General features: G+C 45.2%; 1 protein-coding gene and 1 pseudogene across 1 annotated transcript; both read right to left on the reverse strand.

Moving 5' to 3' along the window:
• Positions 1-1,372: 1,372 nt before the first annotated feature.
• On the reverse strand, positions 1,373-14,332 carry SPMIP9 (sperm microtubule inner protein 9). The gene is given in 5 exon segments (XM_060117000.1): positions 1,373-1,535; positions 1,537-1,793; positions 10,763-10,856; positions 12,972-13,120; positions 14,198-14,332. Coding segments are annotated over 5 exon segments (798 nt in total).
• A 143-nt stretch (positions 14,333-14,475) lies between these two features.
• LOC132501433 (small ribosomal subunit protein eS21-like) lies at positions 14,476-16,016 on the reverse strand (annotated as a pseudogene).
• Between the last annotated feature and the right edge of the window lie 1,194 nt (positions 16,017-17,210).

Raw genomic sequence — 17,210 nt, forward strand, 5'->3', positions numbered from 1 at the left:
GTGGCAAAAATGGTAATCATCTACCAAAATCCAATCTTTCCTTCTGCACTAACTTCTCACTTTTAGCTGGGCGCGTGGCCACCCAGGATAAAGATGACATTTCCCAGTCTTCCTTGTAGTTGGGTGGGACCAGGTGGATGAGCTCTGGCCAAGAGGACAAGTGAAGGGTATCATTTCTGCATTGTTCCCCTAAAAGGGAAATGACCTGAATCCCCCTGGTTGTTTCTTGCTTTCTGCTAACTAAAAAATATCAATAATGGAGTCAGTCACTGTATGAGTCCGTTCAGCTGCCATAACAAAGTACCACAGGCTGGGTGACTGAAACAACAGAAATTTATTTTCTCACAGTTCTGGAGGCTGGAAGGTTCAAGATTAAGGTCTGGCAGGGTTTGGTTTCTGGTGAGACCTTTTTTCATGGCTTGCAGGCTACCTTTTTGCTGTGTTCTCACATAGCCTTTCCTCGGAGAGAGTGTGTGTGTGTGTGTGTGTGTGTGTGTGTGTGTGTGTGTGTAGAGCTCTCTTTCTCTTCCTCTTTTTAGAAGGCCATCAATCCTATTAGATCAGGGCCCCACCCTTATGACCTCATTTAACTTTAATTACCTCCTAAAGTCCCCATGTCCAAATAAAATCATATTGGGGGTTAGGGTTTCAACATATGAATTTGGGTGTGGGACACAATTCAGTACATAACAGCTGCCTTGAACACGGAGCTGGAAGCCACTGCAAAGAATTCCCATCCCCCTTCTCACCTGCCTACCTCTGAACTGTTAGATGGGAGAGAAACTAGTATGTTGTTCAAGTCTCTGTACTTTGGTTCCTTTTGTTACAGCAGCTTAGCCTCCTTCTTAACTGACTCATACATTGTGTGTTCACTAAGGTCCACTGAGCAAGAAGAAAAATATGAAATGATGCCCTCTAAATGGTTACCATTGATTGTTACAAGGGTGAGAGTGGTGAATAAGTTAAGAGTATTGAGGTGAAAAGTTATCCAATATCATTTCAAGTTTTACAAGCACACCCAACATTCAGATGACTATGCGAAACCTGATTTTTTCCATTTTGTAAGTAAATGACTAAAACAGTAAGACTCCTTACAGCAGTGCTCTTAAAATGAAACATCACACATATTCTGGCCCTCCATACATACCAGTTTTCCTTCTTCCCTCCATCCCATTCTCTTCCTATGGTGGGGATGCTGCACCCCGGGGCAGGCCAGGGAGTAAGGTCGTACAAGCACAGTCCTGCTGCTGCTGCAACATCTTTCCAGAGTTTTATTTTTAGTTCTCCAATCTGTACTCCAAGGGTGGAGCAGGGATTTCCTTGTGAGAGGGAGGAATTTCCACAGTGCCCTTGGAAGGTGTTCTCAGCCTACCTACTGGTAAAATGGCATCAAGGGTCCCCATCGGTTCAAGATGGGGACCTTGACTGTACAGTGATAAGGACAGGCACAGCCAGGCAGTAGAAAGTAGCCTTTGCTCGCCTCTGCAGCAGGCTGGCACTTGGGCTCCAGAAGGCAGGGGAAGTCGGCACTCGTGAATCTGGTTGGCATCGCCGTGGGCCAGGTACAGGGTGTGGGAAGCTGGGTACACGGAAGGACAGATGCTGACAAACCTGCATTCATCCTCTGCTGGAGCCACATGGTCCTGTGGTGGGAAGAAGCCGGGTTGCCCCAGGTCTTTGGCGGTCATGTGGGCTCATTTGAAGGCAGGGTATCCATCTTCTAGCTTGGGATTGGGGCTGGGGGTAGGCCTGTAAAACTCTTTGTTCCGGAGTTGGGTGTCCAGCTTTGCGTGCTGTGGAAACAAATCCTACATGAAGGGAGGGCTGAGAGAGGTGACAATGGAGCGTCTTCCTTAGGAGTATCCAAGACAGAGCACACTTTTTTAAATTGGGCTGGCCAAAAAGTTCATTCATGCTTTTCTGTAGGATGTTACAGAAAAACCCAAACGAACTTTTTGGCCAACCCAATAGTTTTCAGAAACTTAATAGTTTTTGAATGGTAATATGTACAACAGAGAGATATACTGAAATAGTACAAAAGGGTTCATAGTGAAAATTAAGTTTATTTCTTACTCTCCTCCTCTCTCTGTTCCCATCTCCAGAGGCACCCACGGTCGTCAGTGTGTCTTGTATCTTTCTAGAAATATTTTAGGTACATATAAACATATACATATATGTTTATGCATATCTGCACCCCTTCAGTTTGTACACCACTGATACATGTTATATAATTCGACTCTGCACTTTGCTTCTCCTAAATAATGTATCTCAGAAACTGTTCCACTTTTGTTTGTATAGATCTTATTAAATTTAGTGGGGCTACCTCAAGATAGGAAAAGATTTCTTAAACAAGTCTTAAGGGATTTCCCTCAATGGTTAGGAATCTGCCTGCCAACGCAGGGGACACAGGTTCGATCCCTGGTCCAGGAAGATCCCACATGCTACAGAGCAACTAAGCCCGTGCACCACAACTACTGAGCCTGCTCTCTAGAGGCTGTGAGCCAAAACTACTGAAGCCCACGTGCCTAGAGCCCGTGCTCTGCAACAAGAGAAGCCACCGCAATGAGAAGCATGCACACCGCAACGAAGAGCAGCCCCTGCTCACTGCAACTAGAGAAAGCCCACATGCAACAACGAAGACCCAACACAGCAAAAAATTTTTTAAAAAAATTTAAAAAGGACTTAAAAAGAGCAAATGATACAGGAAAGGACTGATACATCTGGCTATATTAAAATAAGAATTTCTATTCAGTGAAAGAAAATGAAAAGACAAGCCATAGACTGGAATTTTGCCACTTATATAACTGACAAATGAAAAATGTGCAGAATATTTAAAGAACCCTTATGAATTAATAAGAAAAAGACAAGCAACCCAATAGAAAAATGGGCAAAAGATGAACAGAATAATTACTATCCATGAACAAATGAAAAGATGCTGAACCTCATTTAGGTCTTCTGCCCATTTTTGGATTGGGTTGTTTGTTTTTTTGTTATTGAGCTGCATGAGCTGCTTGTAAATTTTGGAGATTAATCCTTTGTCAGTTGCTTCATTTGCAAATATTTTCTCCCATTCTGAGGGTTGTCTTTTGGTCTTGTTTATGGTTTCCTTTGCTGTGCAAAAGCTTTTTTTTTTTTTTCTTTGCAGTACGCGGGCCTCTCACTGTTGTGGCCTCTCCGTTGCGGAGCACAGGCTCAGCGGCCGTGGCTCACGGGCCCAGCTGCTCCGCGGCATGTGGGATCTTCCCGGACCGGGGCATGAACCCGTGTCCCCTGCATCGGCAGGCGGACTCTCAACCACTGCGCCACCAGGGAAGCCCTGTGTAAAAGCTTTTAAGTTTCATTAGGTCCCATGGGGAGGGGGAAGGGTAAGCTGTGACAAAGCGAGAGAGTGGCATGGACATATTTACACTACCAAACGTAAGGTAGATAGCTAGTGGGAAGCAGCCGCATAGCACAGGGAGATCAGCTCGGTGCTTTGTGACCACCTAGAGGCGTGGGATAGGGAGGGTGGGAGGGAGGGAGACGCAAGAGGGAAGAGATATGGGAACATATGTATATGTATAACTGATTCACTTTGTTATAAAGCAGAAACTAACACACCATTGTAAAGCAATTATACTCCAATAAAGATGTTAAAAAAAAAAAAAAAAAAAACGTGAGGAGGGTCCTTAGAAGCCACCTGCAAGGGCTGAAGGATATGCCTCTGTAACCTCATTTTAAGGGCGGCATTGTATTCCACTGTTGGGGTTTATTAAAAATTACTTTGAAAAATCCAAAAAAAAAGAAGGAGGGAGACACTAGAGCAGAGATCTAAGTGTAGAAAGAACCAGCCATGCAAAAATCTGGAGGAAAGGGCTTCCCAGCACAGGGGTCAGGAGGGGAGGGCAAAGCCTGTAGGATAGGAACAACATGGAACAAGAGAACCAAGGCAAGTAGTGGGTGAGGGCACGAAGCCAAGAGAGGGAGCCTGTTGTGCATCTCTGACTTTCCCTTCTTTCATGCCAATTTCCCTTTAGAAAGCTGTTTCTCTCCCCTTTAGGAATCATGTAGTTTGTGTGGTCTGATCCTACCCCAGCTCTAAATGGGCGTGTTGTCCCCAGAATCTTCCATCCTCTAGGCCACCATAATTGATTCAGGGAGAGGCTCATGACCCAAGGTGGACTCGTGAGCGCCATCCCCAGCTCTTGGGAAAGAAGCTCTCTCTTTCTGAGATAGCGGGCATGGGAGCCTGGAGCTGCCTGAGGTCATCTTTGCCACCATGTGGAGAGAGCCTCACTGAGAATAAAATCAGGAGAACAAGGAAGATCCAAGAGATGGAGACAGAGAGTGACTGCCTCATGAGGGCACCGAGCCCCTGGATACAACCATGCCTGAAGCTGGACTACATCTAGGTTTTGCAGTTTATGTGAGCCGATATATTCCTTACAGCTGAAGTAGTCCCAACAAAATTCAAGGTTGGAGAGGTAAAGTAGTTATTTCTTCTAACAAACTGTGGGATCCAGTTTCTGAGATACATTATTTAGGAGAAGCAAAGTGCAGAGTCGAATTATATAACATGTATCAGTGGTGTACAAACTGAAGGGGTGCGGATATGCATAAACATATATGTATATGTTTATATGTACCTAAAATATTTCTAGAAAGATACAAGACACACTGACGACCGTGGGTGCCTCTGGAGATGGGAACAGAGAGAGGAGGAGAGTAGGAAATAGACTTAATTTTCACTATGAACCCTTTTGTACTATTTCAGTATATCTCTCTGGGTCTTACCTTTTATCCCTCAGTACCCTGTCACTCACGTGTAGGGATCTGAGACATGCTTGTGAATTTAACAAAACTGGCAAAGAACAGGGTAAAGAATAGGATGGCTGTAGAGGTGGATAGCAAGATTATAACAAGTGGTTTTTGTGCATCAGGGATATATTTTTCAGGACAATATTACCAAGTAGATTTTGGAGTACTGACTTCAAGTCCTGATACTTTCTATCCTCATGTCCTTGGGTAAATCATGTAAGTTCAATAGAAGCCAGTTGGATCATCTGTAATTCAGGGAGGTAATATGTGCCTGAAATGAATGTAGGAAGTCAAACGGATATAGTTGGTTTTCTTCATACTAATATTCACCCATATTTTCTGAGTTTCTGCTCTATGCCAGACACTGTGCAAGGTCCTGTTAAATATAGTATATTTCACTACTATAAATATAGTATATTTCACTACTATAAATATAGTATATTTATAGTAGTGAAATAAAACAGAACAGTAAATAAAACAGAACAGTCTCTGCCTTTATGAAGTTACAGCATAAGGATAGACAAGTATATCAATAATCAAGTGGGTCTTTAATTACAGTGGTGAAGGAGAAATACGGGATGCAGGGACCTAATCCAGTCTTGGGGGCTGGTTAGGGAGGACTTGCCTTAAGTAGTGACATCCTAAGGGTTCCTAAAGAAGAAGAAGAATTCTCAGGCTTGTGTCACTGCCGTAAGGTTGAAGGGAGGCTGGTCTTGTGGGGGAAGGAGGCTGTCCTGCTACAGCAGAGTGAGGTCGTACAAGTGCAGGTCCAGGCTGGAGAGGATGGTGGGGCTTCGGCTGCTGGGGTACAGGAGGGCAGTTGCTTTAATCCTGAGACTCATGGGAAGTACTGGGGAGATCGAGCGGACGGATGATGCAACGGGATGGGCATGTCAAAAAGATCTCTGGTGGGGCTTCCCTGGTGGCGCAGTGGTTGAGAGTCCACCTGCCGGTGCAGGGGACGCAGGTTCGTGCCCTGGTCCGGGAGGATCCCACATGCCGCAGAGCGGCTGGGCCCGTGAGCCATGGCTGCTGAACCTGCGCGTCCAGAGCCTGTGCTCTTCAACGGGAGAGGCCACAACAATGAGAGGCCCGCGTACCGCAAAAAAAAAAAAAAAAAAAAAAAATCTCTGGTGGACCCTGGCCCGCGGGGAGGGGAAAAGGGGACACGTGGAGATGAGTTCGCAGACCACTGGATGATGATGTTGCTGCGACAGGGTGGAGGAGATGGTGGTAGTTCCTGAGAAAAGTGGGTAGATTCAAGAGGCACTTTGTACACTTAAAACGAACACAACATTGTAAATCAACTATACTCCAATTTAAAAAAAAAAGAGGCATTTTGGAAATAAACTCTTTAGGATTTAACCGTTATTAGGAAGTGACAGGCATACAGAGGTATTGTATACAAAGATGCAGAGGTATCTTTGATACCTTTGAGAGGTATCAAAGATGAGTCCCAGAGGTTTGGAATGAGTCTTTGGGGGTTGATGGTCCTTTGATGAGATGGGAAAGGCTGGAGAAGGAGGTGAGTAGGACCATCGTATTGCAGTTGTGCAGCCTGTGTGGCATCCAAGTAGCTACAACAATGTATAGCTCAGGGAAGAAATCTCTGGACGTGTGACACACTCTCTGAAATTGCTGGTGATATAGGTGGTATCTGAAGCTTATAGAGACAATTTATCGTATTTAGGGACCACACAGCCCTGGGATGTGACACTGCCCTAAGGAGCATCCCGCTGCCTCCCTAAACAAGTGTCAAGGGCAGCAGGAGGGGTAATTAGGCCAGAAGAGTGGAAAGGGGGCAGGGTCCATGCACTCAGTCTTCTTTTGGGTCCCTTATGTTTTCCATGTTCGCTGTGGTCAGGTTTCTGCAGAATCTCTTGGCTTCGGGGTTAATGCAGCAGCATTAATGGAACAACCTGTAGAGCCCAGCTGGGCCCTCAGCTGGGCCACCCACCGTCACTGTTCCTCAGCAGCCAATGTGGGCAAATTCACTCCCAAAGCCTCGGGGTCCTCATTTCTTCATTGAGAATTGAAATGCTGTGTTGGGCTTCAGACTTCCTCCAACTAGACTTCAAATAGTTATGGACTTTTGTAAAGCTTGCACTGAACTGTCACAAAATGTCACATTGTACCAGTTTTTAAGTTTTTACAGTGTGATACACGTTATTTTTCTGAAGTACAAAGCACAGGTAAGTGTCCTGTGGTCCTTGTCATCTGAGCAGCACATGAGGGGGCATCTTTTCAACACTTAAGAAACCAGAAAACAAATCCTTTTTTTTTTTTTAAGCCTAAATCACATACAAGTGCTGGGTTCAAATTGTGTGGGCTAAGATAAACTAAATTCCATAAGAGAAACCAATATGAGTGTATTTCCAAAAGCATGGTTAAGGTGAAGTAAACGTTATTTAAAAAGCACACACAAATAGACTATCTGGACAGGATTCAATAAATAGTGTATACAAAGCACAGGGCACACCAAAGGCTCTCAAAAAATCCTCCCCTCCTTCCTCCGTGGGGATATTCACCTCTACATCTTGATTTCCCTTTCTTTCTTTCTTTTTTTTTTTTTGAAGTATAGTTGATTTACAATGTTTCAGGTGTACAGCAAAGTGATTCAGTTATACACACACACACACACACACACACATATTCTTTTTCAGATTCTTTTCCATTTTAGGTTATTACAAGATATTGAATATAGTTCCCTGTGCTATACAGTAGGTCCTTGTTGTTTATTTTATATATATTTAGTAGTGTGTATCTGTTAATCCCCAATTCCCAATTCATCCCCCCCCCCCTTTTTCCCCTGGGTAACCATGAATTGTTTTCTGTGTCTGTGAGTCTATTTCTGTTTTGTAAAGTTCATTTGTATCTTTTCTTTTTTTCGATTCCACGTATAAGTCATATCATATGATATTCGTCTTTCCCTGTCGGACTTACTTCACTTAGTATGATCATCTCTAGGTCCATCCATGTTGCTGCAAATCATCTTTATTTCCTTACTGATAAAATACATATTCACAGATTGGATGGGAAACTAAAGGAGAAAGACATGCACAATGCTCTGGTATGTTGTAGGAGCTTAATTATTGCAACCTTCATTCATCTGAGAGAAACTCCTCTTGGCTTTCCCTGAAGGGAAAGCTGGGCCCCAAGTTTCTGTCTATGCAAATTCTGCACGGTAATATTGTTAAATCACAGGAGGAAATTCTTCTCCCTAACCAGAAGCCCTCGAGTTCCTCCAGGCTGATATTAAAGGGATTACAATCCATTTCCTTCCTAATTCGACTAATGCGCTCTGGGAAGCCCTCAGGCCGGGGATTAAAGCATTTACGCCTTTAATTAGGAGCAAACCTTCCCTCAGAGCCTGAAGCACAAACAGCAAGTCGACACTACAAAGGCCTCCTCCTGGAGCGGTGGGGATATTGATCCCCCTCCGGGAGCCAGGAGCCTTGGAGGGCTTAGCAAACGCTGCTTTTCCCAAACGGGGTATCTGAGCCGGGAAGGCCCTCAGCAGAAATAGAAACCCCTTCGCGCAAAGAACAAACAAACAAAAGCAGATCCGCGGAGTTCATCGGAATCGGAAGCATCTTCGGGGTTGGGGGGTAGGGACGCTGGAGCATCCCACCGCTTGGCTCTTCTAGATTTTCCCTGTGGGCTCACAACCGGGTCATTAGCTTTCAAGTGGACGGCTCTGAAAATTAAGTCGTGTTTGTGTATCAGAGAGATCTGTCCCCACATGGATGCCTTCACCAGCCCTCAAAACAGGGTCTCCAGGGGCAGTGCTGTGACCGGTTGCTTCAGAGTCCCCTGGGATGCGCATTAAAACCCAGATTTCTTTTACATGTACCTGTCCAGTTTTCCCAGCACCAGTTATTGAAGAGGCTGTCCTTTCTCCACTGTACATTCCTGCCTCCTTTATCAAAGATAAGGTGACCATATGTGCGTGTGACAAAGCGAGAGAGTGGCAAGGTCATATATACACCACCAAACGTAAAATAGCTAGTGGGAAGCAGCCGCATAGCACAGGGAGATCAGCTCGGTGCTTTGTAACCACCTAGAGGGGTGGGATAGGGAGGGAGGGAGACACAAGAGGGAGGAGATATGGGAACATATGTGTATGTATAGCTGATTCACTTTGTTATAGAGCAGAAACTAACACACCATTGTAGAGCAATTCTACTCCAATAAAGATGTAAAACAAAACAAAACAAAACCCAGATTTCTGCAGCCACCTTCTGAGTCAGAATCTCTGGGAGAGGGAGCCAACCCGGGAATCTACCTTTTAGCAAGCTTCATGGGTAATTCTTAGGATTCTCATGCTCCTCTGGAAGGAAATCCTGGCTGGGCTATCCCCCAGCTCTTTGTAGTGGAGAGAGAGCTGAGGTCCAGAGGCTTCCAGGGACTTGTACAAGGGCAGACGGCCAATCGGCCGGCCTGGGATTGGTACACAGTGGTGGATGTGCACAGTACCTGGGTAAAGATGCCAAAAGAGCCAGGGAAATTGTTAAAGTGGGATAAGAATGCAGGACCTTTGGCTTCATACATGACTGCCTTAGGTGAGCGAGGCATGTGTTCGACGCCGTGTGTGTGTGTGTCTGTGTGTTGTGTGTATAGTTGTAGGAAGGGCGTGTTGGAGTGATGATAAAACATGATAAACGCAAGGTTCCTGCCGTCTAGCACTTTATAACCTGGTGAGGGGAGGAAGGAGGAAGCATGAACCAGCACATGTAGGCGTTCAGAGGCAGGACCATCTGGAACAGAGCGGGGCCTGAAGACACGGCAGAGATGTGGCCATGGAACCAAGTCTGAGATGAAGAGCCTCCTTTTGCCCAAATCTGGCTCTTCTCTGAAGGTTCAGCCACTCTCTGACCTCGGGTGGGAACCACTTCCTGCCCACCTGTGCTTGCCCACATCCCTTTTCTCTGAACGTTTATGACATTCCAGCAGACATCTGTCACTTAATTGATACCATTTCCATTAGTTATGCTTTTTTTTTTTTTTTTTTTTTTTGCGGTACGCGGGCCTCTCACTGTTGTGGCCTCTCCTGTTGCGGAGCACAGGCTCCGGACACTCAGGCTCAGCGGCCATGGCCCACGGGCCCAGCCGCTCTGCGGCATGTGGGATCCTCCCGGACCGGGGCACGAACCAGCGTCCCCTGCATTGGCAGGCGGACTCTCAACCACTGCGCCACCAGGGAAGCCCAGTTATGCATTTTTTACTTCCTCAAAAGGTTTGAACTGTCTTTTGCCTCTCGACGTTCTCTCAGCCTTCCAGACTAGACCTGTGGATGCTGGATCCTCCACAACGCTCTTTGGTTGATTGGGGGATTTTTCAAGGTCAAGCAGGCAGAGCAGGCTGGGGCAGGTCACTGAAGGCCTACAACGCTAAGGAGTGTGGACTTTCAGACGGGAGGCCAAGTGCAAAGACTTTAAAGGTCAGATGATTTCACATTTGAACCCAGCTCTACCATGTACCAACCTTGTGTCCTTGGGTAAGTTCCTTATATTCTCAAGTGGTCAGATGGGGGTTGAAAATGCCTGGCTGACAGGAGAAAGGAGTAAAATGCTCTGCTGGTCCTGCTCAGTGCGATGCCTGACACATAGTACAAACAGGGATGTACTCAATGAATGAGAGTGAGTGTGGAACATGCCACTCAACGGTAACACGATGAAAGGGACTTTTTAAGGAGACCAGCGTGGACTAGTGTGCAGCACAGACAGGGAATGGGACACAGCACTGGAAATGACAACAGCTGGAGGCTCTGCAGTCAGCCAGGCACTTGAGCATTGGCTGGACGGTTGGGGATGTTGGTAGCAACAGAGCACGTCCTCTGTGCTCGTTACTGTCCTGACAGTATCACCATAACCCTACAACACAGATCCTTTTTATTCCCCGCCCCCATTCTGTAAATGAGGAAAATGAGGCATAGAAAGGTTAAGTGACTTGCTTAGGGTCTCACGTGGCTAATAAGTGGCAGAGACAGGATTCCAGCCCCAGCTGCCTGGGGCCAGAGTCCACGTTCTCCATTACAGGGCCGTATGGCCTCTCCACACCTGAAGAGAGAGAGAATGGGGCTCTAAAGAGGGCAACCTATATGCTGCAGTTCAGGAGATGGTCTTCTTTTCGATGCCCTGAAATTGCCTGAGAAAGTGAAAAGTGGCCCCTGGTCTGGAGGGTGGCACCCACGGCTGGACCGTTGTGTCCTCCTGTTAGACGTGAATAGTTTCACACAACACGCACATCGGACAAGACCCCTGTGACCACAATGGATCAAGACGGAAACAAGACTGCTCAGTAATTATGTTTGAACACAGACAAAGCAAGAACACTGTCCAGGACACAAAAATGACCAAACACCTCCATCCTGGCTAATGAGTGACTCCCGTTTTTTAGTCTCAACTTAATCCTCCTGCCTGATAGACAAGAATTATCAAGATACCCAATCATAGAGTTACACCTGCTTCCTGACAGTGTCCAATGTGGAGCAAAGCTCCGCTTCCTTGGACGCTCCCTCAAATCACCTAACACAAGCCCAAATTCTATGATCAATACTTCCTGACACCCCATTCTGACAGCTCCCCCTTGTGTGTCTTCTCCCTCTTTGCAACTGGACACGAACCCAATTTGTCCAGTCCCAAGCGGGTTCCTGATGGCCTTTGGATGGAAGTCACTGACAAGTCATTGGAAATCCCAGTGTTTCAGTATCCAAGCTGTTTCCCAGACTGCCTCTCCTAGTCAGAAGCGGGATCTTGGTCAGGCTGTACCATGGTTGGGATTCTCAGAAAGAATCATTATAATCGTCTTTGTGTTTCCCTAATCTCCTCGGTGGAAAAGGGAAAGAATTCTCCGTTAAAGTGAGGGTGAAATGTTCATATCAACATCAGTGAATTGTTAGGAAGCATCAGTACTAGAACATGCAGCAATGTCTAGCATGGTGGCTAGCAGAAATAGCTCAGACTGCAATTCTTAATTTGTTTAATTTATTGTTATTTCAGCAGTGCTCAAATCATTTTAAAAAAATCATCCAGATTATTGGCTTCTATTCTATTAAAATAAGACTCAAATTATGGGATATAGGTGAAAAATGAGGTATTCAGTGCCCTCATATCATACATTTTCCCCAGTAATGAAGCTTACTATTCTAAGAATTAAATATTATAAAAATCAACCTGTGTAATATTTTTTAAATTTTTCTTATGTTTAACACAGGATTAGGCATTTCTCAGAATACAAATACACAAATGACTAATAAACATCACTGCAAATCAAAGGAATGCAAATAAACATGAAGTTTTCTACCTATCAGAGTGCCAAAAAAAGTTTTAAGTATAATCTCCAGTAGCGGCATGAGGAAACAGGCACTTCTTCATACACTATCGTCATGAGTATAAACTGCCATAACTTTTTCGAAGGCTATGAGAGGTACCTACTAAAAGTTTAAATGGCCATACCCTTTGACCTAGCAATTACACTTCTAGATGTTGATCTCACATCAGTGATCACTCAGATGTGCCAAGATAGGCACGGCTTTGTTCATTATGGAATTGCTTGAAATGGCAAAAACCTGCAGCAAATGAAATCTACATTGGTAGGGACTGATTAAATAAATATGGATAAATCCACTTTGAAGTAATAGTACGTCTTTAAAGGAAATACGACAGACCTTCAGATGAATTGAAATGGAAGGACGTTCATGTCTATGAGAAGGAGATATCATTTCTGTGAAGATACTAAAGAATCATTTTGATACCCTTAGAGATGGCTTGATAAAATCCTTTTGCCCAAAGGCCTGGAAATGCAATGGAAAATTATACCTCTCAGGGTCTCTTTCCCATAATAAATCTAAGACGTATCTTACGAGTGCTCAGTAACTATTGATTATTGTGGTGGTTGATGATGGTGATGAAGATAGAAATGGTGAAGATTCTATGCTCCCAAAGAATTAAAAGACTATTATCCCTGAAAGATCTTACTTTGCCTAACAGTTACTTCTGTTAGGCAACAAATTAGCTGGGCTTATTTTGTCTCCTTGTACCTCTGTCAACTTTCCTAAATTCCTTCAAATGCTTTTTGGGCCATGGGTCTGGGGTCAGTGGTGGGTCGGGCCATTAGATGTTGAAAGGGCAAGGTGATCAGTAAGTCACACTCCCAGCCCCTCCCTGCCTGACCTGGCACTGGCGGCGTAATCTGTGAGAGGATCTGCCTTTGTGCCATCACGTTGGAATGAGGTGCCGAGAGGAGCATCTTCCCAAGGAATCGTGTTGACAGATCGGTCAGTCACCTTGAGGTCAGCCCCCTCATACTTCATAATGCAAACCTGGCAGCGAGAGGTTGGGGAAAAGGCTGACTTTTTTTTACCACAGACACTTTCAAGATAAGTTGGTGGATCTTAAAGTGTGGTCCTTGGACCTTCACAAGTAATTGCTAAGAATACAGAGTCTCAAGACCCCATTCCCTACCTCCAAGTCAGAATTTGATGGGGGAAGCTGGAATCAAGCATGGGAGCCAGCATGTTAAACAAGCACTCAAGAAGATTCCTTTGTGCCCTGAAGCTTGGGGATGACTGAGGAAGACCTTGGAGATATTTTGCCCATAGGCAAGTCTTTCAGGATCCCATGATGACTGATTATATCTTTGCGTGAAGCATTTTTGCAACGTCAAGTAAACTTATGTCTCCATTACTCTGGGGTAGAGAATAATTAGAAATAAATGAAGCTTTCTTCTGGCAATATCAGACAGAAGACAACTCCAGAAACAACATTAGGAAGAGAAAGGAAAAAATTTCAAGGCATAGTGTGTAGATACGTTCCATTTACTGATACTTAGTTAGCAAACATTTATTAAACAGCTCAGAGATATATATATATATAAGAATTTATCCAAAAATTTTTTTAAACTTGAAAAAAATTACCCTTTGTTCTGAGATTTCCTCTCTATTTATATTTATTTGTAACACATCATAGACACAGGCTCCAAGCCCTCAGTGATGACTTTTCATTCTTCCAGGCTTCACGTACCAGAAAGTCTCAGGCAGGGAAGGCCTTCTCCCAGCTCCAGAATACCATGTCTGAAGCTTCCCTCGACCGCCCATGTAGATGGCCCCTGCTCACTGAGGTCAGTAGCACCTGACTCTACCTCTCAAAGCCCCAGTGTGCCTGAGACACCTGCCCAGCTCCTGACCTCCAACAAACTTGAGCACAGGTTTTCCTCTCTGTCTCTCTCCATCCAAGTCAGGCATGATTCTAGGTCCCTTCAAGGTCCATCCCACAACCCAGCCTCAGCGTTGCACCAGCTCCTCCACAGTGATTTTCTCCTCTCCTCCACGTCAGCTTCAAGGTTCCATCTGTCTTCTCTCACCCCTTCGAAACCTTAAGCACCAATACTGCACCCCAACCATGAACTCAATGCCTTCAGGCTTTCTCCTCCTTTGAAAACCACTGCACTTTCCATCAGTTCCACGGCAGTCCTCACCCATGTCATTTTCAGCCTCCTCCTCTTTCTGTCTCTCCCCTCCCGGCCTCACCCCCATGGCCCATCACTACAGCCACTCTCTGATGCTCAAGCTCCCTCACCACGGTCACCTATTGCAATGGCTCAACAAAATCCAATTGTATTTATTTATTTATTACTATTTATTTATGACAAACATTCCACATCTGCGATCCTCTTCAGTCAGAAGTTCTTTGAGAGGATGCCTTTGGCCTTGGCCGGTCAGAGAATGGAGTCATCTGACTTCCCCCACCCTGTGAATGCCCACGCAGATAGTGTAGGTTTTAAATTGCTTGTCACCTTGTCAACCTCGGCCACGTTCATCTGGATGGACGCTTGGTCCTTGGCACAGATGACGCGGTTGCTGGCAGAGCATTTTCGCTGCACGTACAGATCCACAAACTCCCCGGTGTCATTCTGCGTGCTGACGGCGCATCTGGTGGCACCATGAGGACCATGAGCGCAGAAACCAAAATCCAAATTTTAGATCAACCAACTGTTGTTTTCTCAACACCTCCATCCAAGATTTCCGGGTGTCTCTGTTAGGATGTCTGGCAGATACCCCCAGCTCAGTGCATCCACACTGAGAGTACTTCTCCCTCAGCAATCCCAGCCGTAGCTAGTGACACTCTGGTATTTACAGCGGTAGCGATGGCAACAATATTCACAGCTAAGCGTATCTTGGATACTACAACAGGCATTGTAACCCCATTAATGGCACTTTCAGCCTTGCAATAAGCCCTCTCTTATAGATGAAGTGACTGAGGCTCAGAGAATTTGTGTAATTTATCCAGACCTAAGTGGGTGACTCCAACCTAGACTCATCTGATCTCTACAAAATCTTCACCGGTCCCCTAAACCAGAAACCTGAGAGTTGGTCCAGTGCCTCCTCCTGCCTCTTCCCACATCACTAGGTCCTACTGTTTCTACCTCATTCCTTCCTGCCCACCCCTCCATCGGCCCGTCTCTCTCCATCCTCATAATACTTCTTGGTCCTCATCATTGGCTCTTCACGTGTGGATTGCTGAAGAAACCTCTAGTTTCGATCGCTCAATCTACCCTCTAGTCTGCTGTCCCAGGACATTTCCTGAAGCCTCAATCTGTGCACTTTGCAACAGGCTTCTTGGCAAAGAGAAATCATGCTAGGGCCAGATCAGAGCTATGACACTCCAAGAAGCTAGGACACTCCAAGATGCATTGTCCACGTGTAACATTTACTTATTTATCATCAGTCAATGACTTGACAAATAGAGATGAAGAGACTATAAGGAGTCCAGCAGAACCTGAGAGTAAAACAGAGATGAAGACACAGTCCTTAAGAACTGCCTGGAGAACTTCACAGAAATTCTGGTGCCCGGGCGTCACTTACCCCCAGAGAATTTGATTCAGGGAGACTGGAGAAGGGCCAGGGGACTTGCACTTTGAACTTTATTCTGTTGCAGGGGCTTCCCGAATTGCATTTAGTGAAACAGTGACACTGAAGAGTCATCTTCCAGAGGTGATGACAATGCGGGGAAGTACGGCCAACACAGGGCCCTCCAGGAACCCAGAGGAGGGGCTCAGAGCTCAGAGTAAGTGTGCGATGGGGATGGTGAGGGTGACAAAGTCTTCCTGGAGGAGCTGAGCCCTAGGATGGCAGGTGGGGTGTGGGAGCAGACAGGGTCTCCCCTTCACACACACACACATACACACCTCAGCAGGTAGGCTAGTCTTTGCTGGATCATCGCCCTTATTTGAGGCTGTCTTTGGTGTTCATCTGAGCCGAATTGAACCGATAAGGAAAAGTTGGGGGGTCTATATGGGGCCTATGGCTGGCCAAGGCTGAACCTAGAATAGCTTAGCTTCTGACACTTGATGACAGGGGTGGATGTTGTGGAAGGGAAGTGGGCCAACTACCCAGACACTTGTTTTCTTGGCCCGCTTGCCACTGACTAGCTGTGTCACTCTGGGCAGCTCATGTAATCTTTCAGAGGGCAGGACAGAGATAGAAGCAACAGGACCTAGCAATGAGAGAGGGAGAGAGAGAGACATCGTGGGTACCTGGGACCTGTTTCCCCCATGACACAGACTTCTAGAAGGCAAGAAGCCCTCATCATTATATTCTCCATTATATCCCTAGGGTCAGACTATACTAGGTTTCCCCCCCCCAAAAAAGCAAAAAACTAACATCAAAATAATAATATTAGGACCCGTGGTAAATTTCTCCCTCAATTCTCAGAATTAGGAATAACTTTCTTCAGGAAAAGAAGCCAGACTTGTTTTATTCTTATTATTTTTTAATTTATGTTATTGAAGTATAGTCGATTTACAATGTTGTGTTAATTTCTACTGTACTGTAAAGTAACTCAGATATATATATATATATATATATAGAGAGAGAGATATAGATATAGATATAGATATATGTTCTTTTCCATTATGGTTTATCATAGGATATTGAATATAGCTCCCTGTGCTCTACAGTAGGACCTTGCTGTTTATCCAAAACCAGACTTGTTTTAAATTTCACGGATGCTGCAAATCCTGTGACCATGTTTAACTTTCATTTTCTTCCTACCCCTTATCACAACCTGAAATTACCTTGCTGGCGTATTTATTTGCTTGCTGGGCTTGGTGCCGCAGTGCCTGGTTCAGAGGTAAGGAGAGATTGTTCCTCTTTTCTTCTCGCACATGGTGCATGGCTGCAGCTCTGCATCCCATCCACAGGCTGTGGGCCGTCTCTACCCTGGCTTCATCATTTCCTATTCTTATTTTCCCTACCTATTAATTGTATCTTGTTGTGTTGTCTGTATTTTTGAAAATCACCCTGAATCCTTCTGGAATAAGGCCAGGTACAAACAAGTTTGTTATTAATGATCAGCATTCCCTCTCAGAGACCAATGAACTCCTTTATTCAAGTCATTCCCTTGTTAGTGTCT

Source organism: Mesoplodon densirostris, chromosome 14, assembly GCF_025265405.1.
Source record: "Mesoplodon densirostris isolate mMesDen1 chromosome 14, mMesDen1 primary haplotype, whole genome shotgun sequence".
Taxonomy (NCBI): Eukaryota; Metazoa; Chordata; class Mammalia; order Artiodactyla; family Ziphiidae; genus Mesoplodon; species Mesoplodon densirostris.